Raw genomic sequence first — 18483 nt, 5'->3', positions numbered from 1 at the left:
GTTGATTGTGGATCCAAGTAAAATGAAATCCTTGACAATTTCAGTATTTTCTCCGTTTATCATAATGCTGCTTATTGGTCCAGTTGTGAGGATTTTTGTTTTCTTTATGCTGAGGTGCAATCCATACTGAAGGCTGTAGTCTTTGATCTTCATCAGTAAGTGCTTCAAGTCCTCTTGGCTTTCATCTGCATATGGCAGGTTGTTAATGAGTCTTCCTCCAATCCTGATGCCATGTTTTTCTTCATATAGTCCGGCTTTTTGGATTATTTGCTCGGCATAAGATTGAATAAATATGGACTGGGGACCATGGTCTCGGAGGACATCTAGATCAACTGACATAACATAGTTCATAAAGAAAATGTTCTACATCCTACTCAGGTGAGTAGTGTCTGGGGTCTTTTCAAGCGGCCGTTTGTGAGTGGCCATCTAAGATACATCTATTGGTCCCATCCCATCCAGAGCAAAGGAGAATGAAGAAAACCAAAGACACAAGGAGAATATTGGTCCACACATTGCAGGAATTGCAGCTAATGGACCATATGAACCAGCCTGAGCCTAGAAGAACTAGATGGTGCTCAGCTACCACCACCAACCACTCTGACAGGGATCACGACAGAGGGTCCGGACAGAGTGGGAGGAAAACGTAGAACAAAATTCAAATCCACAAAAAAGACTAGACTTAATGGTCTGACAGAGACTGGAGGAATCCCTGAGACTATGGCCCCCAGGCACCCTTCTAACTCAAAACTGAAGCCACTCCCAAAGTTCACCCTTCAGCCAAAGATTAGACAGGCCTGTAAAACAACAGCACACGTGAGGAACGTGCTTCTTGGCTCAATCAAGCATACGAGACCAAATGGGCAACACCTGACGGAAAGGCAGGAAAGGACAGGAAAACTGGACAAACAGAAATGGGGAAACTGGAGTGGAAAGGGAGAGAGTGCTGACACATTGCAGGGATTGCAACCAATGTCACGAGACAATTTTTATAAACTTTTGAATAAAACTAATTTGCTCTGTAAACTTTTACCTAAAGCACAATAAAATAAAAAAGATTTAATAAGTATAGTGAAAGGATACAATCCTGACACACAGTTTTCCTGATTTTAAACCATGAAGTATCCCCTTGTTCTGTTTGAGTGACTGCCTTGATCTATGTACAGGTTCCTCATGAGCACAATTAAATGTTCCGGAATTCCCATTTTTTGCAATGTTAACCATAATTTGTTATGATCCACAGTCAAATGCCTTTTACATAGTCAATAAAACACAGGTAAACATCTTTCTGTATTCTCTGCTTTCAGCCAGTATCCATCTGACATCAGCAATGATATCCCTCCTTCCACGTCCTCTTGAATCCGGCTTGAATTTCTAGCAGTTTCCCGTTGATGTATTACTGCAGCAGATTTTGATGATCTTCAGCAAAATTTTACTTGAATTTTCACTAGAGATAGTATTAAATCCATTACTAAGTGAGAGTAACACAGTTTTGCTGAGGATTCAGACTTTAACTTAAGTTTTCTCTAGTCATTTTCTTTTTTAAAAATAAACTATTTTTTAGAACACTTTTAGGTGTACAGAAAAATTGTGCAGAAGGTACAGAGTTCCTGTATCTCCCTCTCCCATGCATGATATTTCTCCTATTAACACCTGACATTCCTGTGATACATGTGTTACAACGGATGAACAAATATCAGTGCATTATTATTAACTAGGGGAGCCCTGGTGGCGCAGTGGTTAATACTTGGCTGCTAACTGAAAGGTCAGCAGTTTGAACACACCAGCTACAGGAGACAGATGTGGCAGTCTGCTTTCATAAAGATTTACAGCCTTCGAAACTCTAGGGGGCAGTTCTACTCTGTCCTATAGGGTCGCTATGAATCGGAATCAACTCAATGGCCACAGGTTTAGTTTTTATTATTAACTAAAGTCCATAGTTTACATTAGGGTTCACTCTGTGTTGTACTGTCCAGTAGGCTTTGACAAATGCCTAAGGTCATGTGTTCACCACTACAGTATCCTAAAGAATAGTTCACTGCCCTAAAAATGCCCTGTGCTCCACTTACTTAACCCTCCCCCCTCCCGCTGGCCTACTTAGCAGCTGCTGATCTTTTCACTGTCTCTATAGTTTTGCCTTTTCCAGAATGTTACGTATTTGGAATCATGGAATCATAGACTTTTAAGACTGGAAAAAGTAAAAGCATTCTCAGAGTATCATCCCTGGACCAGCAGCATAGCATCTCCGGGGACCTGTTAGAAATGCAAGTTCTCTGGTCCCTACTGAATCAGAAATGGAAGGGGGGCCAGCAATCTGTATAACAAGCTCTCCCGTGATTCTGATTAGAACCACTGATCTAGTGAAAACATTGCTTTACAAAGAAGGAAAGGGAGGCACAGAAAGGCTGTTTATGATCACGTAACTCGTCTGTGAATCGTTCGATCAAACAATCAGACTAAGGGGCTGGAGGGTTGGTGAGCATGGCAAAGACAGCAAGCTGAAGGAGAAATGTCATCAAAGATCATGTCACCTGCTACTATTGCACTTTGCTTGTCATGGTTAGCACATACAATTACAAACACAGTTGTCATCATTGCTGAGGTCAGCTGGATTCTGGCTGAAGGTAGAGAATACCAGAAAGATGTTTCCTTGAGTTTTATTGACTATGCAAAGGCATTCGACTGTGAGGATCATAACAAAGTTAAAATAAAAGGGTAGGTCAACTAAGAAGGAAAAAACAGGGATAAGGAAAAAAAAAAAAAAAACCCTGCCAGCCTGGGAATGCTTGTTTACAGAACCAAAGGGCTATCTGGTAGAAGTCCTTGACTCCCAGCAATCAGTCCTGGCAGCAAACCTGGGTTTATCTCACACACACGTCCTCTGCCTCTCTGCAACACACATGAAGCTCTCAGAAGGCTTCTTGGGAACAGGAAATCATGGGGGTTGTTTTTTCTCTTCAGAACACTGGCTCTTAACAGCACTACCCTGCAATGAGGCAGCTCACCACTCCCAGAGTCATCCATTGCTGTCAGCAAAGCACAACTTAATAAGCTAATGGTCAGCTGTGTTCCACTATAGCAGTGATAAAAGAGCTAAATACCATTTTAGATAAATGGGAACCCCTTGCTAGGCTGTAAACTCTGTGCTTGCAGTGACCATTTTTACCTTATTCACTGTCAAAGACTAAGGACTAGTATGGTACCTGCCCCCAATAAGCACCAATATTTGTTTAATTGTAATGAAACCCTTGTGAGGGGTAGGCACAATAATTTGAATGTGCTAAGACATTATAAAGAAGCCCCGGTGGCGCAGTGGTTAAGAACTTGGTGGCTCACCAAAAGGTCAGTGGTTCAAATCTACCAGCCGCTCCTTGGAAACCCTATGGGGCAGTTCTACTCTGTCCTATTGGGTTGCTATGAGTCGGAACCAACTCGATGGCACCTAACAACAAGACATTATAAAGACATGTTTACTACTTCCCAAAGACAATATTCCTTTTCCAGTCACTAGAAATTTGATTAGAAAAGTAACATAGATGTGAGACAGTGCAAGATTGTGGAGGGAAAATTTGGGTTTCATTCAGATCCTTGTTTAATACAGTACTGGGGGTGGGAGAGCCCTTCCCTACCCTGCTTTTTATCTTTCCCTGCCCTTCCTTCTATCCTTCCCGTTCACATTATTGTCAGTATTAACCAGTTGCCATCAAGTCAAGTCCAACTCATGGCAACCCATGTGTATCAGAGTAGAACTGTGCTCCATAGGGCTTCCAATGGCTGATTTTTTGGAAGTAGATTGCCAGGCCTTTCTTCTGAGGCACCTCTGGGTGGACTCAAATCTCCAACCTTTCAGTTAGTAGCAGAGAGCGTTAACCATTTGCACCAACTAGGGACATCTTCGGTATTACCTGCTGCGGTCGAGTCAATTCTGACTCATAGTGAACTGCCCCATAGGATTTCCAAGGCTATAAATCATGTATGGAAGCAGACTGCCACATCTTTCTCCCAAGGAGCAGCTGGTGGGTTCGAACCACCAACCTTCGGTTAGCAGCTGAGTGCTTAACAACTACAGCCATCAGGCTCCTTCAGTACTAGCACTTGTTAAGTCTCAGGAGTCCACAACATCTTAGAATGTCAGGGAACTCGCAAATTCCAAACCTGTAAACACTAAGTCCATGTCTGGTGAGGAACAACATTTTCCCTCTTTTGTCTAAAAGTGAAACTCCAGTAAGCTTTGTCATTTACTTTTCAGTGTGTGGTTAATTTAATGAGTAGTTCCAAATTTTAAGCCCCTACCCCTATCTTCTACGGGGCAGTTCCACTCTGTCCTGTAGGAATGCTATGAGTTGGAATCAACGAGATGGCACTGGGTTTGCTAAGGAGCCCTGGTGGCACAGGAGTTAAGTGCTCAGCTGCTAACCGAAAGGTCGACGGTTCAAACCCACCAGCCCCTCAACTGGAGAAAGATGTGGCAGTCTGCTTCTGTAAAAATTAACCCGTTGCTGATGAGTCGATTCCGACTTATAGTGACCCTAAAGAACAAAGTAGAATTGCCCCATAGGCTTTCCAAGACTTTAATCTGTATGGAAGCAGACTGTAAAGATTTGCTGTTGTTAGATGCCAATGCGTAGGTTCCAAATTATAGCAACCCTACGTATAACAGAAGGAACCACTGACCTGTCCTGCGCCATCCTCGCAATCGTTGCTATGTTTGAGCCCACTGTTGCAGCCACTGTGTCAATCCATCTCATTGAGGGTCTTCCTCTTTTTCAATGACCCTCTACCTTCCCAAGCATGATGTCCTTCTCCAGGGGCTGGTCCTTCCTGGTAACACGTCCAAAGTGCTATAAAGATTCCAAAAACCAAACCCGTTGCCGTCAAATCAATTCCGTCTCGGAGACTCTATAGGACAGAGTAGAACTGCCCCATGGAGTTTCCAAAGAGCAGCTGGTGGATTCGAACTGCCGACCTTTTGGTTAGCAGCCAAGCTGTTAACCACTGTGCCACCAGGGCTCCCTGTAAAGTTTATAGCCTTGGAAATCCTACAGGGCAGTTCTACTCTGTCCCACAGGGTCGCTATTAGATGACACACCATAACAAAAACAACCCCTATCTTAGTGTGAGGAGTAGGGAAATAAATAACACTAAACCATGTAAAGTTTAGGGAAGGAAGGCACTAAAAAACCCAAGATATTACTGCCTGAACTGGCGCAAACACATATTAAGTCCTATTTCTTTCGGAAGTTTTGAGACCAAAAGACCACAATAAAACTGACTTAAGAGCTTGCTTCAAGAGAATATCGCCCCCATTCCACACCTGTCCTTACTATTTTTTTTGTGCTATTATAAACTCCTTGGTATCTGACCAAGATGTTTCCTAATCACCATTTCCAACATTTGGCTGTATCTTATTTTCGTTGAGTACACAGTGCTAAGGCTGCCCACATCATGAAATCAACTCCTAGAAGAAATCACGAAACAAGATTTTGTCGTGAGGGGATGTCCTTCATTTAGAATTCCCTTCTGGATAAGATACTGGAGGATATCATTGCAGGGAATTCCTGAAAGAAAACAATAGGAGGATGAGGGATGGTGAGTTTTTTCCTCAAGAAAAATATCAATAAAATAGCCCTGTTGACAACATGAAGCTGTGTGTCTATGTGGGGTCAAGGCCAGAGCAATGGATACTTTATCCCACTCATTCTCTTCCTCTGATAAAGCCCCTACTGGTAATGATAAAGTCTTTCTTAAGAAACTAACAAAAAAAAAAAAAAAAAAAAAAAAAAACCAAACCCATTGCCGTTGAGTGGATTCTGACTCATAGTGACCCTATAGGACAGAGGAGAACTGCACCGTAGGGTTTCCAAGGAGCAGTTGGTGGATTTGAACTGTCGACCTTTTGGTGAGCAGCCAAGCTCTTAAGCACTGTGCAACCAGGACTCCTCTGAAGAGGCTAGAGGCCTTAAAAAAAAAAAAAGTGCTTGGAATAAAAAAAAAGAAGGGGACTAAGGAAAACTGGTACCAACAAGCTTTTCCAGTCTGTTGCTGCTGGCTCATCAGGGGGATGCCACAGTTCCTGCTTCTCGCCTGCCTTTCTATCACGGTCACATCAGCAGTACCAATGCGTGAGTCTTGCATAGAGTACTCGGCACAATGCGTTTTTTGTTGTTGGAATTTGCTTTTATGCCAGATTCCAGTACCTTAAATACTAGTTGTAGAATAATGTAAGAGATTTCACTGATAACCTTAGATATGTTTTCAGAGAATTTCTGTTACGAGTTCTATTTAGCCTCTAGTCTGTGCATCTAAAATTTCCATAGATCTGCCATATCCAATAGCTTAATATTACTTGGAGTACGTGTAAAAGGAATCCTAACCCCCTTATATCCTACGCACTTTTACAGCTCCAACTTTAAGAGCAAAAAAAAGTTGATTTTTAGGGTTGAGGATAGAGTTTCTTCTTCAATGAATTGAGGGACTCTGTTCCCATAATAGGCACAGATCTGGATACACCAAACCCCTTAGTCTTGACATCTGAAAATATGACCTTTTGCACAGACCGAGTGAACCTTCACTGTCTCAGTCCTCAGGCTGGATGCAAAACTGGCAGAATGAGGCCAAAAAAAAAAAAAAAGTTTCAATTCCAGTTACTAACAAATTCCTCTCTTTGTCAATAAAATTTAAATACTAACTGGAAGAGGGTGGGGTGGAGAAGAGAGGAGGAGAACCTTCCCTCTAGGCTCTTTTTGTAGCTCGATGTTTAATTGACCCTGATTTGTTTCTTCAGGGTACCTTGGGCTTTGCTCCTGTTACCATTAAGAATTCACATTAAAAATAAGCTTGAGAGCCTACAGAGACATGAAAACTAATGTAATATGGGATCCTGGATGGGATCCTGCAACGGAGAAAGACAGTAGGTAAAAACTAAGGAAAGCTGAATAAACTATGGACTTTAATTAATTATAATGTATTAATACTGGTTCATTCATAGGTAACATATACTAACGTATGATGTTAATAATAGAAGAAACTGGGTGCTGGGTATATGGGAACTCTCTGTACTATCTTCTCGATTTTTCTGTAAATCTAAAACTGCTCTGAAAAATAGTGTTTATTAAAAAAAAAATAGGCTTGAGCTAACTTTGATTAATCACCCAGTATCTACTGCCGATCACCAACCAAACGTCGCTGAGGCAAAAGTCGTCCCCCTCAACTTACATACCCCTTTCTTCCCATTCTCTTCCCTTGCTTACTCTCCCTCTAGTACCTCCTGTACCTCCCAGACCCTTACTTTTTTCGGCCCTTCTAGGATGTTTAGTTCAATGCCAGAAGCAAGATAAAACGGGAGCTTTAGGACCTGGGGTGGGCCCTTGTTCGGGGGAGGAGAAGGAGGTCAGAGGGGCGGGAAAGGAGAAGTGGAGAGAAGAGGGGAGGGGGGAAGGGAACGAGGAGGGAGAGGAAGTGGGGGAGATGAAAGGGGGGCTTCCGGGCGGAGCGCGACGGCCACACCCCAAGAGGGGCCTCCGGGACGGACCTGGAGGGTCGGGGGACTCCGCGTTGAGGGCGTTTTTGCAAACCCAGGACTGAAGGGAGGATCCCGAGGGGCGGCTCGCAGGGACCATGCTAGGAAACGCCTGAGGAGCTTGCTGGCAGGCCCGGGCCCCCTGACTCGAGCTTTGAAAGGAACTCACAGGGCTGTGATTTTTGCAGCCCTCCCATTCAAGGAGTTACCCATTGCTGTGGAGTCGATTCCGACTCTTAACGACCCCATAGAACAGAGTAGAACGGCCCCATAGGGCTTCCAAGGATCGGCTGGCTGGCGGATCAGAACTGCTAAATTTTTGGTTAGTAGCCTGAGCGCTTAACCACTGCACCACCAGGGCTGCCGTTTGAGGAGCAGATCATCGCAATTGAGAATGCCAGATTCTGGGCTGACACTGAGAGACTGAAAACAGGATTTAAGATCAGCGGCCGTCATTAAAGGATTGAATCACTATCTTAAAAGGGACTGAGGGTGGGCTGGGCATGTTTTATATTAGAAAAGAAAATACTGAGTGTCTTTAAAAAGTATTATTTATTTTACAGAAGAGAAATTATTTTGTTTTACCTATTTTATTTTTCAAGGATAAATCTCTCCTCCTCAAGCCTTATCTCCCCATCAACAGGAGAGGAAGTGAAATTTTAACAACTAGCACAAGAAATGACAGTTAAATTTAAGGGAAAAACTTTATAAATGAGGAAATAGTTACTGAGGGAGGTTTAGGAATTGCTGCAAAAGCCATTAACAGTTGAGTATCTAACCATTTCTTATAAAATTAGAGCCAGGGAGATGAACCACATTATTTCTATGAATCTATAATCACCTGTGAAATTGCCAGGCAAATCTTGCCACAACTGTGAAAGAGGATGAGGAGTTTTTCTCTTTTGAGAGGGGAGAGAGTTTAGTCTGAGGACATTTCTTCCCCTCAAGGGATATCAAACTATGGTCTAAGGCTCTGTGGGGCCCTCAAGAACATTTTATAGAAGTAAGCAGGTTGTGCCGGCCAACTGCACTCCAAATGCCTTATTTTTATGAATGCAATATCTTACTTACATATTGTCCCAAACTTGTATTCTTGTTGGGGCCATTAGCACTAGGCTATACCTCCTCTGGAGCCCTGGTGGCCCAGTGGTTAAGCAGTTTGGCTGCTAACCAAAAGGTGGCGAGTTCGAATCCACCAGCCGCTCCTTGGAAACCCTGTGGGGCAGCTCTACTCTGTCCTATCGGGTCACTACGAGTCGGAATGGACTCCACAACAGTTCATACCTCCTCTACATGTGACTGTAGACTGAGAAAATCTAAAATATTTTCCAGACAGTTCAGATTTTATGATCAAGATCTATCCACATTTATTGTGCAGTATTTGCTAATACTGAATTCCCTACCCACAAAATGTATCCACCCTAATGGGAACCCTCTGCCTACAGAGTCTGTTAAATCAGCATCACATCACTCAGACGATAGTACTCTCTAGCCAGTTCTCCTTTCTAGAATTTCTTGGTTTCATAGATTCTTCACAAGGACAATTTACCTAAATTAATTCAATGTTTGCCTGATGAAGAAAGCAGTGAGGATTTTGGGGTTGTTTGTGTCTTCATTCATTAAAATGTTTTTGATGAGATATTTGTCCATGTAACTGATGCACTGAAAATCATGCTTGAGTAATTTTGCAATATGATAGCTAGGATAGTGATGCCATGGTTAATTATGAATATGCAAATTTAATGATATTTTCAATAAGCTGGTGGAATATATACCAAATCCACTTGGAGCATATCTTTGGTAACTTCTTGCCATTGGTATTTCAAAGCAGCTGACATGTACCTGAGGCCTTTTCCTTCTCAGTGACATGAGCTTGACACATCCATTATCAAAGCAAACTTCTTATTAATGTGAAAGTCTATCTATAATCTTCCTTACAAATGGCCATCCAAATATTTTTTTGAATACTTCCAAAGATGGGGAGCCTACTACTCTGTGATACAGATTCTCCCATTACTAAATGGCTGAACTGAAATACACTTTCCTGTAACAATTTGTTCTCATCCTTGTAACAGAACACCTAATTCTTCTTCTGTTGTAGACTTTTAAAGAATGATATGTTGTCTTAGTTACCTAGTGCTGCTATAACAGAAATACCACAAGTGCATGGCTTTAACAAACAGAAATTTATTCTCACAGTTTAGGAGCCTAGAAGTCCAAATTCAGGGCACCAGTTCCAGGGGAAGGCTTTCTCTCTGTCAGCTCTGGGAGAAGGTCCTTATCATCAATCTTCCCTTGGTCTAGGAGCTTCTCATTGCAGGGACCCTGAGTCCAAATGATGCACTTCTCTCCTGGCTCTTCTTGCTTGGTGGTAATGAGATCCCTCTCCTCTCTGCTGGCTTCTCTCTTTTATATCTCAAAAGAGATTGACTGAAAATACAACTTAATCCTGTAGATTGTGTCCTACCTCATTAACATAACTGCCTTTAATCCTGCCTTATTAACATCATAGAGGTTATGATTTACAACACATAGGAAAATTACATCAGATCACAAAATGGAGGACAACCCCACAGTACTGGGAATCATGGACTAGCTAAGTTGACACACATTTTTAGGGGGCATAATTCAATCCATAACATATGTATAGTCATTAGTCTTCTCCAGACTATAGTTCTTCAGCTCCTTTTCAGTAAATAATTTCTAGACCCCCCTGCTAAGTCTGATCAACTTCCTCTGGACACCAAGTTTGTCAATTATTTTCATAAAATACAGCTGTGAACACAATACTCTAAAAATGTGCACAGTACAGAGTTCCATGAGACTGTAATCCTACCCTCCCTTGACATGAACAAATATACTTCTACCAAAAGATTAGTCTGAATAAAAAAATTTAGTCTAATGCTAACATTAAACCTTAAATAGGTTCTAAACAATTTTGTAAAAGGCGTTTATGTTTAAGTGAACTTGAAGAATCTTAAGCAGCTATTTTGGAGATTCTAGATAATTTCTTGAACCCCAAACAAGCTAAAATGCAAGACCAAGGAGGTGGATCAAGGCTGTTACCACTGTGACCTGAAGCATCACTGGTGCCTCTTGGGTGTCCTTTTCAGCCCTAGATCCTTGTTCTGCTTACATCAGTCTGAATGAACCGTGGAGGAACACTGATCACCAATTGGATGAGTCTCAAGGTCCCCCTCTATGTGACAACCATGTGGATGGGGAGTGGTACCGCTTCACGGGCATGGCAGGAGATGCCATGCCCACCTTCTGCATACCAGAAAACCACTGTGGAACCCATGCACCTGTCTGGCTCAATGGCAGCCACCCGCTGGAAGGTGACGGCATCGTGCAACGGCAGGCCTGTGCGAGCTTCAATGGAAACTGCTGCCTCTGGAACACCACGGTGGAGGTCAAGGCTTGCCCTGGAGGCTACTATGTGTATCGTCTGACTAAGCCCAGTGTCTGCTTTCATGTCTACTGTGGTCGTGAGTACCTGCCCTGTGCTGTTTCTTCTCTCCCTAAGGCCACAGACTGGGTCAAAGGGAAAAGTATCATATGAAATTCAGTTATTGGTAACAGTAGTATCTCGGATCTGAACAACATTGATTCTGAGCACAGATACACCCAGTTTGTAATTTCTGAAATCTGTTCTTAGATTTCTGAAAAATTCCTGAAGAAACAGAAGGAGAAAGGAGCTATGACTTTGATCAATTCTTATTTTTATTTTGTCTTCATTCCATTCAGCCAAACATTAGAAAATTAAATGTTGATTTTAGTTATCTAAATAGTGGATTTCCAACCTTTTTGAGTATGGTGGACTCCTGTATAATATATAACAAAACCAAACACCAATTCCAATTCATGGCCACCCCATGTGTTACAGAGCAAAACTACTCCATAGGGTTTTCTTGGCTGTAATCTTTACAGAAGCTGATCACCAGTCCTTTCTTCCACGGCACCAATGGGTGAGTTCAAACCACCAACCTTTAGATTAGCAGCCAAGCATAAATCATTTGTGCTACCATCTAGGGACCTCTTTTAAACGATTTTCTGTATTATTAATCGCATCAAAATCTGTATACATTTAAAAAATAGAATTCCTAGAAGAATAGAAGAGTGTCTAGAAGGAAAATGTTGTTATATGCTGTCAGGTCGATTCTGACTCACAGTGACCCTATATGACAGAGTAGAACTACCCTATAGGGTTTGCTGGCTGTGATCTTTATGGTAGCAGATGGCCAGATCTTTTCTCCCTCGGAGCGGCTGTTGAGTTTGAATGGCCAACGTGTTGGTGTCACCAGGGCTCCTCAGGAAAAAAATAAGGTACCTAAAAGAGTACATGGAGCCCTAATGGCACAGTAGTTAAGAGCTTGGCTGCTAACCAAAAGGTCAGGAGGTCGAATTCACCAGCCACTCCTTGGAAACTCTATGGGGCAGTTTCACTCTGTCCTATAGGGTCACTAAGTCAGAATCAACTGGACTACAACGAGTTTTAAAAGAGTACATAGTACACAGGCCCTTGGGTGGCCATAGACTTAATGCGAATCTAAAACCTCACCAAAGGCCTGTGGGTCTGAAGTTGGGAATCATTGACCAAAATGACAGAAGACGTTCCAGAGCAGTTGATCTCTTTCTGTTGAATTATGTAAGCCCTGGCCAATGAGAATTCCCTTGATGTTGGCGAGGAACTCATCCCATGAGTGAGCTCATGGTTCTCCTCCCTAACAAGCAGTGTTTATGCCTCCACAGATTTTTATGACATCTGCGATGAGGACTGTCATGGTAGCTGCCTGGATGCCAGTGGGTGCACGTGCTCTCCAGGAACCGTACTCGGCCCTGACAAGCAGACATGCTTGGGTAAGAAACAAATGGTGAAGTACAGAGTACTAGGATCAAAGGGACAAATAAATAACTCTTCCTGCCTCTGAGCTCCATCATTTTCCTAGTTTGTGACTCTGAACACTTGGAATGGTATTTGGTTCATGACTAAACCTCAAGCCAAATTTATATAGTGACTGGGAATAGTCTAGAACTACATTGTCCAATACAGTAGCCACTAGCCACATGTGGCAATGGAGCACTTGTAATGAGGTTAGTGCAACTGAAAAACTGAATTTTAATTTTATTTACATTTTATTCATTTAAATTAAAAAACTGATACTCAATTCAGTCATTGGAAAACCAAAAACGTTTGGGACAACTTGAGTAACTGTAAATTCTATTACTCTAAATATAGACTAAGTATTTCTGATGAAAACTTAGCATCTGAATTGAGATGTGCCATATTTTATAAGTAAAATAGAGCAGATTTTGAAGACTAGCATGAAAAAAGAAAGATATTAATCATTTTGAATATTGATTACATATTGAAATGAAAATATCTTAGATTTATTGGGTTAAATAAAATATATTATTAAAATAAATTTTACCTGTTTCTTTTCTTTTCCTTTTTTTTTTTTAAAATATGGCTACTAGAAAATTTAAAATTACATATGGGCCTTACTTTATATTTCTCCTTGGACAGCATGGGTCTAGAATTATCTAAGGACCAACTCCTACACTTCACTAATACAATTTTAGTTTCTCTGAGTAGCAAGAAAGGGGAGTCAGATTTTTCGTAGGACAGTCAGAATTGTGGAATTGTAGGGGTGTTCAGCTGTATGTGACTGGAAGAAAACAGAGTTGATGATCAAGATTGGTGATCATCTATTTTTCGCTTTAATGTTAAGAAGCTTTTTGTATTGAGATTCAAATAGATTTAAAAGAGGTCTGGAGAGAAAGGAGAGGAGGGGTGTGTTTGTTCTTCAATCTCCTAAATTAACCCCACTGACCACCCTGCGAGGACCCCTGGTGGCACAGTGGTTAAAGCAGTTGGCTGTTAACCAAAATGTTGGTGGTTTGAATCCACCAGCCGCTCCTCAGGAGAAAGATGTGGCAGTCACTATGAGTCAGAATCAACATGACGGCAGTGGGTTTGGTTTTGGTTTTGGACTACCCTGTGGAGCATGTTTAGACCCTACCATAATGGTTGTTAGGGGTCTTGCATGGTTGATTTGGGCTGTGAGACTTAATGGTAGCAATTTGGGATAAGGGAGATGGAGAGTCCCTGGGTGGTGCAAATGGTTAACCAAAAGGTTGGAGGTTCAAGTCTACCCAGAGGCACCTCAGAAGAAAGGCCTGGTGATCTACTGCTGAAAGGTCACGGCCTTGAAAACCCTGTGAAGCACAGTTCTCCTCGTAAACACATGAGGTCACCATGGGTCAGAATCAACTTGATGGCAACTGGTTTGGTTTTTTGGTTCCGACTTAAGCAAGGGTTTCAATTCCAGCTTATCCCCTGGGCCCAAGGCTGCATCTTCTGTCACCTTGCGGGTGTTTAAACCCCGTCCCTGGCTTATGTCCTTTATCCAAGTCTGTTATTCCTGAGGACAATGACAAATTTAGTTCAGAAGCTTCCCTTTTTTTGTTTGTAGAAGGAAGGTGTTTGCAAAGTTCAGGCCGCTTTGGTGCCAACTATGCTTTTTTTTTTTTTTTTTTTTGTGGCAAGAGTTCGTTTCTTTCATCAGATTCTTTAAAAAGGTTAACAATCATTGCTTAAGTAGAATTTGAGAATATTCCAATTTTAAAAATAAATTTTGAGGGCAGTTGTTCATATTATAAAAGACTGTGCCAAGAAAATAATTAAAAGCAAAAGCTACTCCCAACCCAGAAAACCTCTCCACAAAAATATAAGAAAGAAAACAGTTGTATTATTGAATATGTGTTAAATCAGAATGCGATGCATCACAGGCAATTCACTAACAAAGTTTCAAAGACAGAAACCTTCCTCTTTTATAGAGCTGAGTGGATGTGTTGTTACTTGCTGTTAAGTAGGTTTGGACTCATAGTGACCTTATGTAAGGAAACTGCCCGGTCCCTGCACCATCTTCATAATCATTGATATATTGAGCACATTTTTAGGCTATGCTAAGTGGATACAACCCATTAAAAACTAGACGCCATTGGGTCGATTCCAACTCATGGCGACCCTATGTGTATCAGAGTAAACTGTGGTCTATAGGGTTTTCAGTGGCTGATTTTTCTGCAGTAGATTGCCAAGCCTTTCTTTCAAAGAGCCTCTGGGTGGATTCGAACCTCCAACTTTTTTGTTAGCAGTCGAGTGCGTTAACTGTTTGCACTAATCAGGGACAATTGGCAAGGAATTTGGTCCTTTCTGCTCCAGCAGAGGGCAGATGGACCATGATGTGGTTGATAGAAGGGGTTCTATTGGATCATCACTATGAGGGAGTTGGGTTGTGGAAGGTGCTATCAAAATGAACTGACAAGACGTAGATATTCAGTTAACCGGCTTGTGAAAAGACTGAGTTGCTCAACAGCATGTCAATGGTGTGGTCTATTCTACAGATGAAAATGAATGCGAGCTAAACAATGGTGGCTGCAGCGAGATCTGTGTAAACCTCAAAAACTCATATCGCTGTGAGTGTGGGGTTGGCCGAGCGCTAAGAAATGATGGCAAAACTTGTGAAGGTGAGAATGGGTAAGAAGGGATTCAAACAGGAGCCACTGGCTTATGCTTTGACGTTGTGAAATTGCCTGGTGTTCGAAGAGAGTAACACTTTGGCTGCGGAAAGAAATGACAAAAGGGGTTAACCTTCACTGAGGATGCTCATGTTGTGGACAGAATCCACTGTTGATTTTGTCTCCAAGATTTAACAGAAGGGAATGATTGAATTTGCAAGAGGCAGAAAGCGACATTTTTATTTGTGAAATAAAAATAGGGTATTTTGTATTTCCCAAACTTTAATGCATCTGTTAAAATGCAGATTCTGATTCATAGGTCTGGGACAGGGACTCAAACCAGTTCGGTCTGGTTCGAACCCCTGCTGATAATTTGCGTTTCTAACAAGTTCCCAGGCGATGCTAATGTTGCTGGTTAGGGATCAATTCTGAGAACCAGTAATACAGCAGTGGCTCTCAAAATTTATTATACATGAGAATCACCTGGGGATCTTGTTAAAATGTAGATTCTGATTCAGTATATCTAGGGTGGAAATGCAAATTCTCAGCAGGGGTTGAACCGGAATGAACTGGTTCAAAGCCTTGGTCTGGCATCAGTCCAAGAGACTGCATTTCCAAATAGCTTCCAGGTGACACATGTGCTGCTAGTCCAAGGAGCACATCAGGAGCAGCAAGGTAACAGAGGCAGCAGGTAGGGTGACAACTGGTATACCGAAGTGTTTTCCCAAACTTCCCAATAATAAGAATCACCTGGAGTGCTTTTAAACCTAGACTTTCCCAGGCCTCCCTCCTGGTTCAGTGGGGTGGGATGGGGCCTTGGAGTCTGTGTTTTTAACGAGTTCCATAGGTGATTCTTACCTTCTTGGAAGTTTGGGAAACTCTGGTTTACATGAAGCCTTTTTTTTTGGCCTGTACACTTCGCATTTATTAAAGATAAGTAAAAAAATCTATTTTTCACAGCAGAAATGCTGTATATATTTTAGATGATTAAGTAACGAAAAAAGAAGTAGTAGTGTGTATCAAATAATTGAAATGGAAACAATTTCATCACCATTATTATATGACACTTAGATGATGCTCCTTCTCTAAGACATGTTTGCCCTTACAAATGATCACAACTAAAATTTCATCACTTCCGGTTTTAAGAAGTCTGCATTTCATGACACTGGTAGAGGGACTTAATAAAAAACACTACAAAACAACACTTTGCTGGTTACAGAGAGAGAGAATGTCTTAACCATTATTTACGGAGTACATCTTATTTGTCCCACAGGATAATTGAATTTGTGGCATAATAGAACTTTACCAGAAAAAACCCAAAAACCAAACCTGTTGCTGTCGAGTCAATTCCGACTCATAGCAACCCTATAGAACCCTATAGGACAGAGTAGAACTGCCTCATAGGGTTTCCAAGGTGGATGCCAACTGCTAACCTTTTAGTTAGCAGCCTGAGCTCTTAATCACTGCACCACCAGGGCTCCTAATAAAACTATAGTACTGCTGAAAAGAGTTCCCTTTATTCTAGTTAGATTCAAAATAATAAAATACTCCCAAAAGGAAAAATTATGACTACCGCCCACATTTTATTCTGTGCATCAAAGTTTGCATTATTAACTGCAGGGCCACTAACCAGAATATTAAACTACTATCCTTTAAAACAAGACTAAATTTATTTTAAATTTTATTGAATAAGGAAAATGTCTTCAATTCCCCATAAATTTTAGTTATTCTATGCAATAATCTTTGCATATTTGAATATTAATGGCATGGTTCATGTGGAACATTTGTAATTATTAATGAGTACTTTATTGGAAATATTACAGTTAATTCTTATATAATCTTAAAACCTATTCATCATAACTGAATAATATTTTAGCAGAAGATAAAAATTGTATATGAGTTATACTTTAGGATTAATATTCGTATATGTAACCCTTAAGTTTTCTTGGTAGTCCAAACATAATTTGTTTCTTTAGTTAGACTGTTAAATAATAATCTTTTTTTAAAAAAATAAAATGGCTCTTTTTTATTTTTAAGTAACTTTTATTGTTTTATTATAAAAGTGTTATGTTTATAGAAGAAAATACAGAGTAGTAAAGGGAAGATAGCTAAAATGACCCACAATCCCACTTGTCAGGTATATCCATTCAAAACATTTTGCTATATCTTAAGAGACTTAAATCCTTTAAGCCAGTTTAAAATTCCAGTTTATTTTGTGCTTTGCATTGTTAGATATCATGGAAATATTTCTGAGTGAACATTTACTCCAACCCCTTCATTTTACAAATACAGTGAAATTAAGACTCAGAGAAGTTAAGTGATTTAAGAAAGGTCAATTTTAAGAAAAAATTCTATTGATGGTGATTTTAACATCTTTTCACATATTTTCGTGCTTTCTTTTATACTGTTATAATTTTCAACTGTTTAAAAAACAGCAGGAATACTTTTATCCTTTTTAAATATAGAGATTTACAAACAGGTGACATCCTAATTGCTCTTAAGTTTTATGAAGATTAGTTCATTGTAAGTTTATTCTCTCTATAAATTCTACAAAAATTGATTCAGGTACAGTGATACCTGAAGGAGGTATAGTTATGACTGGAAATCAGTTTATGTCGTTTTTGAGAGTTTTAGGTGATTTGAAAACAGTTCCTTCCATTATTCCCTAGAACAGGGGTCAACAAATTTCCTGTAAAGGCCAGACAGTAAATATTTCAGGCTTTGTGGGCCATAAGGTCTTTGTCAAAATGACTCACCTCTGCTGTTGCAGTGCAAAAGCAGCCATAGACAATAGTAAATGAATGGGCATGGCCGTGTTCCAATTAAACTTTATTTAAAAAAACAGGCAATGGGCCAGAGTCTGATGATGGCTGACTTAGAAGATAATGTCCAGAGCCCACAAGATCCTTGTTTTTCCTCTGTTAAGTTTGAAATCAGCTCTGTGGTGTCTTTTTTTTTTTTCAGTTTTCAGTGGAATATTTTTCCTTTTAGTCCATTTGACCAAATATGCTTTTTGAAAATGCAAAATTTTTTAAAAGGAAACTTCTGAAAACTGCTTTATAAAAGGAATGTCACCAAGAGCTCTGCTGAATGGACTCTTTTAGCACATCATCCAGGCTGCATTTTTACAGCATGCTGTCAGTTCAAGCCCCGCTGTCACAGATTCATAGAGGGACAGGTGATCCTACCAATTGGCTACAACTCATCCATCCAGCCAGTCCAGTTGAATGTATACCCTGTCACTTTTGTTTACATCAATGATGCCCTATAAAGTTTCAAATAGGGTGGTTTAAATGCTATGACAGTCAAGATATGACTTTTAGAGTTGGTTCTTTGAAAGGATCATCAAAGTCAACAAACCACTGGCCAAATTGACAAAAGAAAAACAGGAGAGGACACAAATAACCCAAATAAGAAATGAAATGGGGGACATTACAACAGACCCA

At 40.7% G+C, this 18483-nt stretch overlaps 1 protein-coding gene across 1 annotated transcript in view; it reads left to right on the top strand.

The window, feature by feature from the left end:
* The first annotated feature begins 6058 nt into the window (after positions 1–6058).
* Positions 6059–18483, top strand: part of OIT3 (oncoprotein induced transcript 3) — a 28063-nt gene continuing 15638 nt past the window's right edge. The window contains exons 1-4 of the mRNA XM_004383266.1: positions 6059–6119; positions 10630–11004; positions 12269–12376; positions 14924–15046. Of these exons, the coding sequence (XP_004383323.1) occupies positions 6059–6119; positions 10630–11004; positions 12269–12376; positions 14924–15046 (667 nt within the window). The remainder of the gene's footprint in view (positions 6120–10629; positions 11005–12268; positions 12377–14923; positions 15047–18483) is intronic.

Source organism: Trichechus manatus, unplaced genomic scaffold, assembly GCF_000243295.1.
Source record: "Trichechus manatus latirostris isolate Lorelei unplaced genomic scaffold, TriManLat1.0 scaffold00106, whole genome shotgun sequence".
Lineage (NCBI taxonomy): Eukaryota > Metazoa > Chordata > Mammalia > Sirenia > Trichechidae > Trichechus > Trichechus manatus.
The sequence above is the reverse complement of the archived record's forward strand: the minus strand, read 5'-3'. Positions and strand labels throughout refer to the sequence as shown.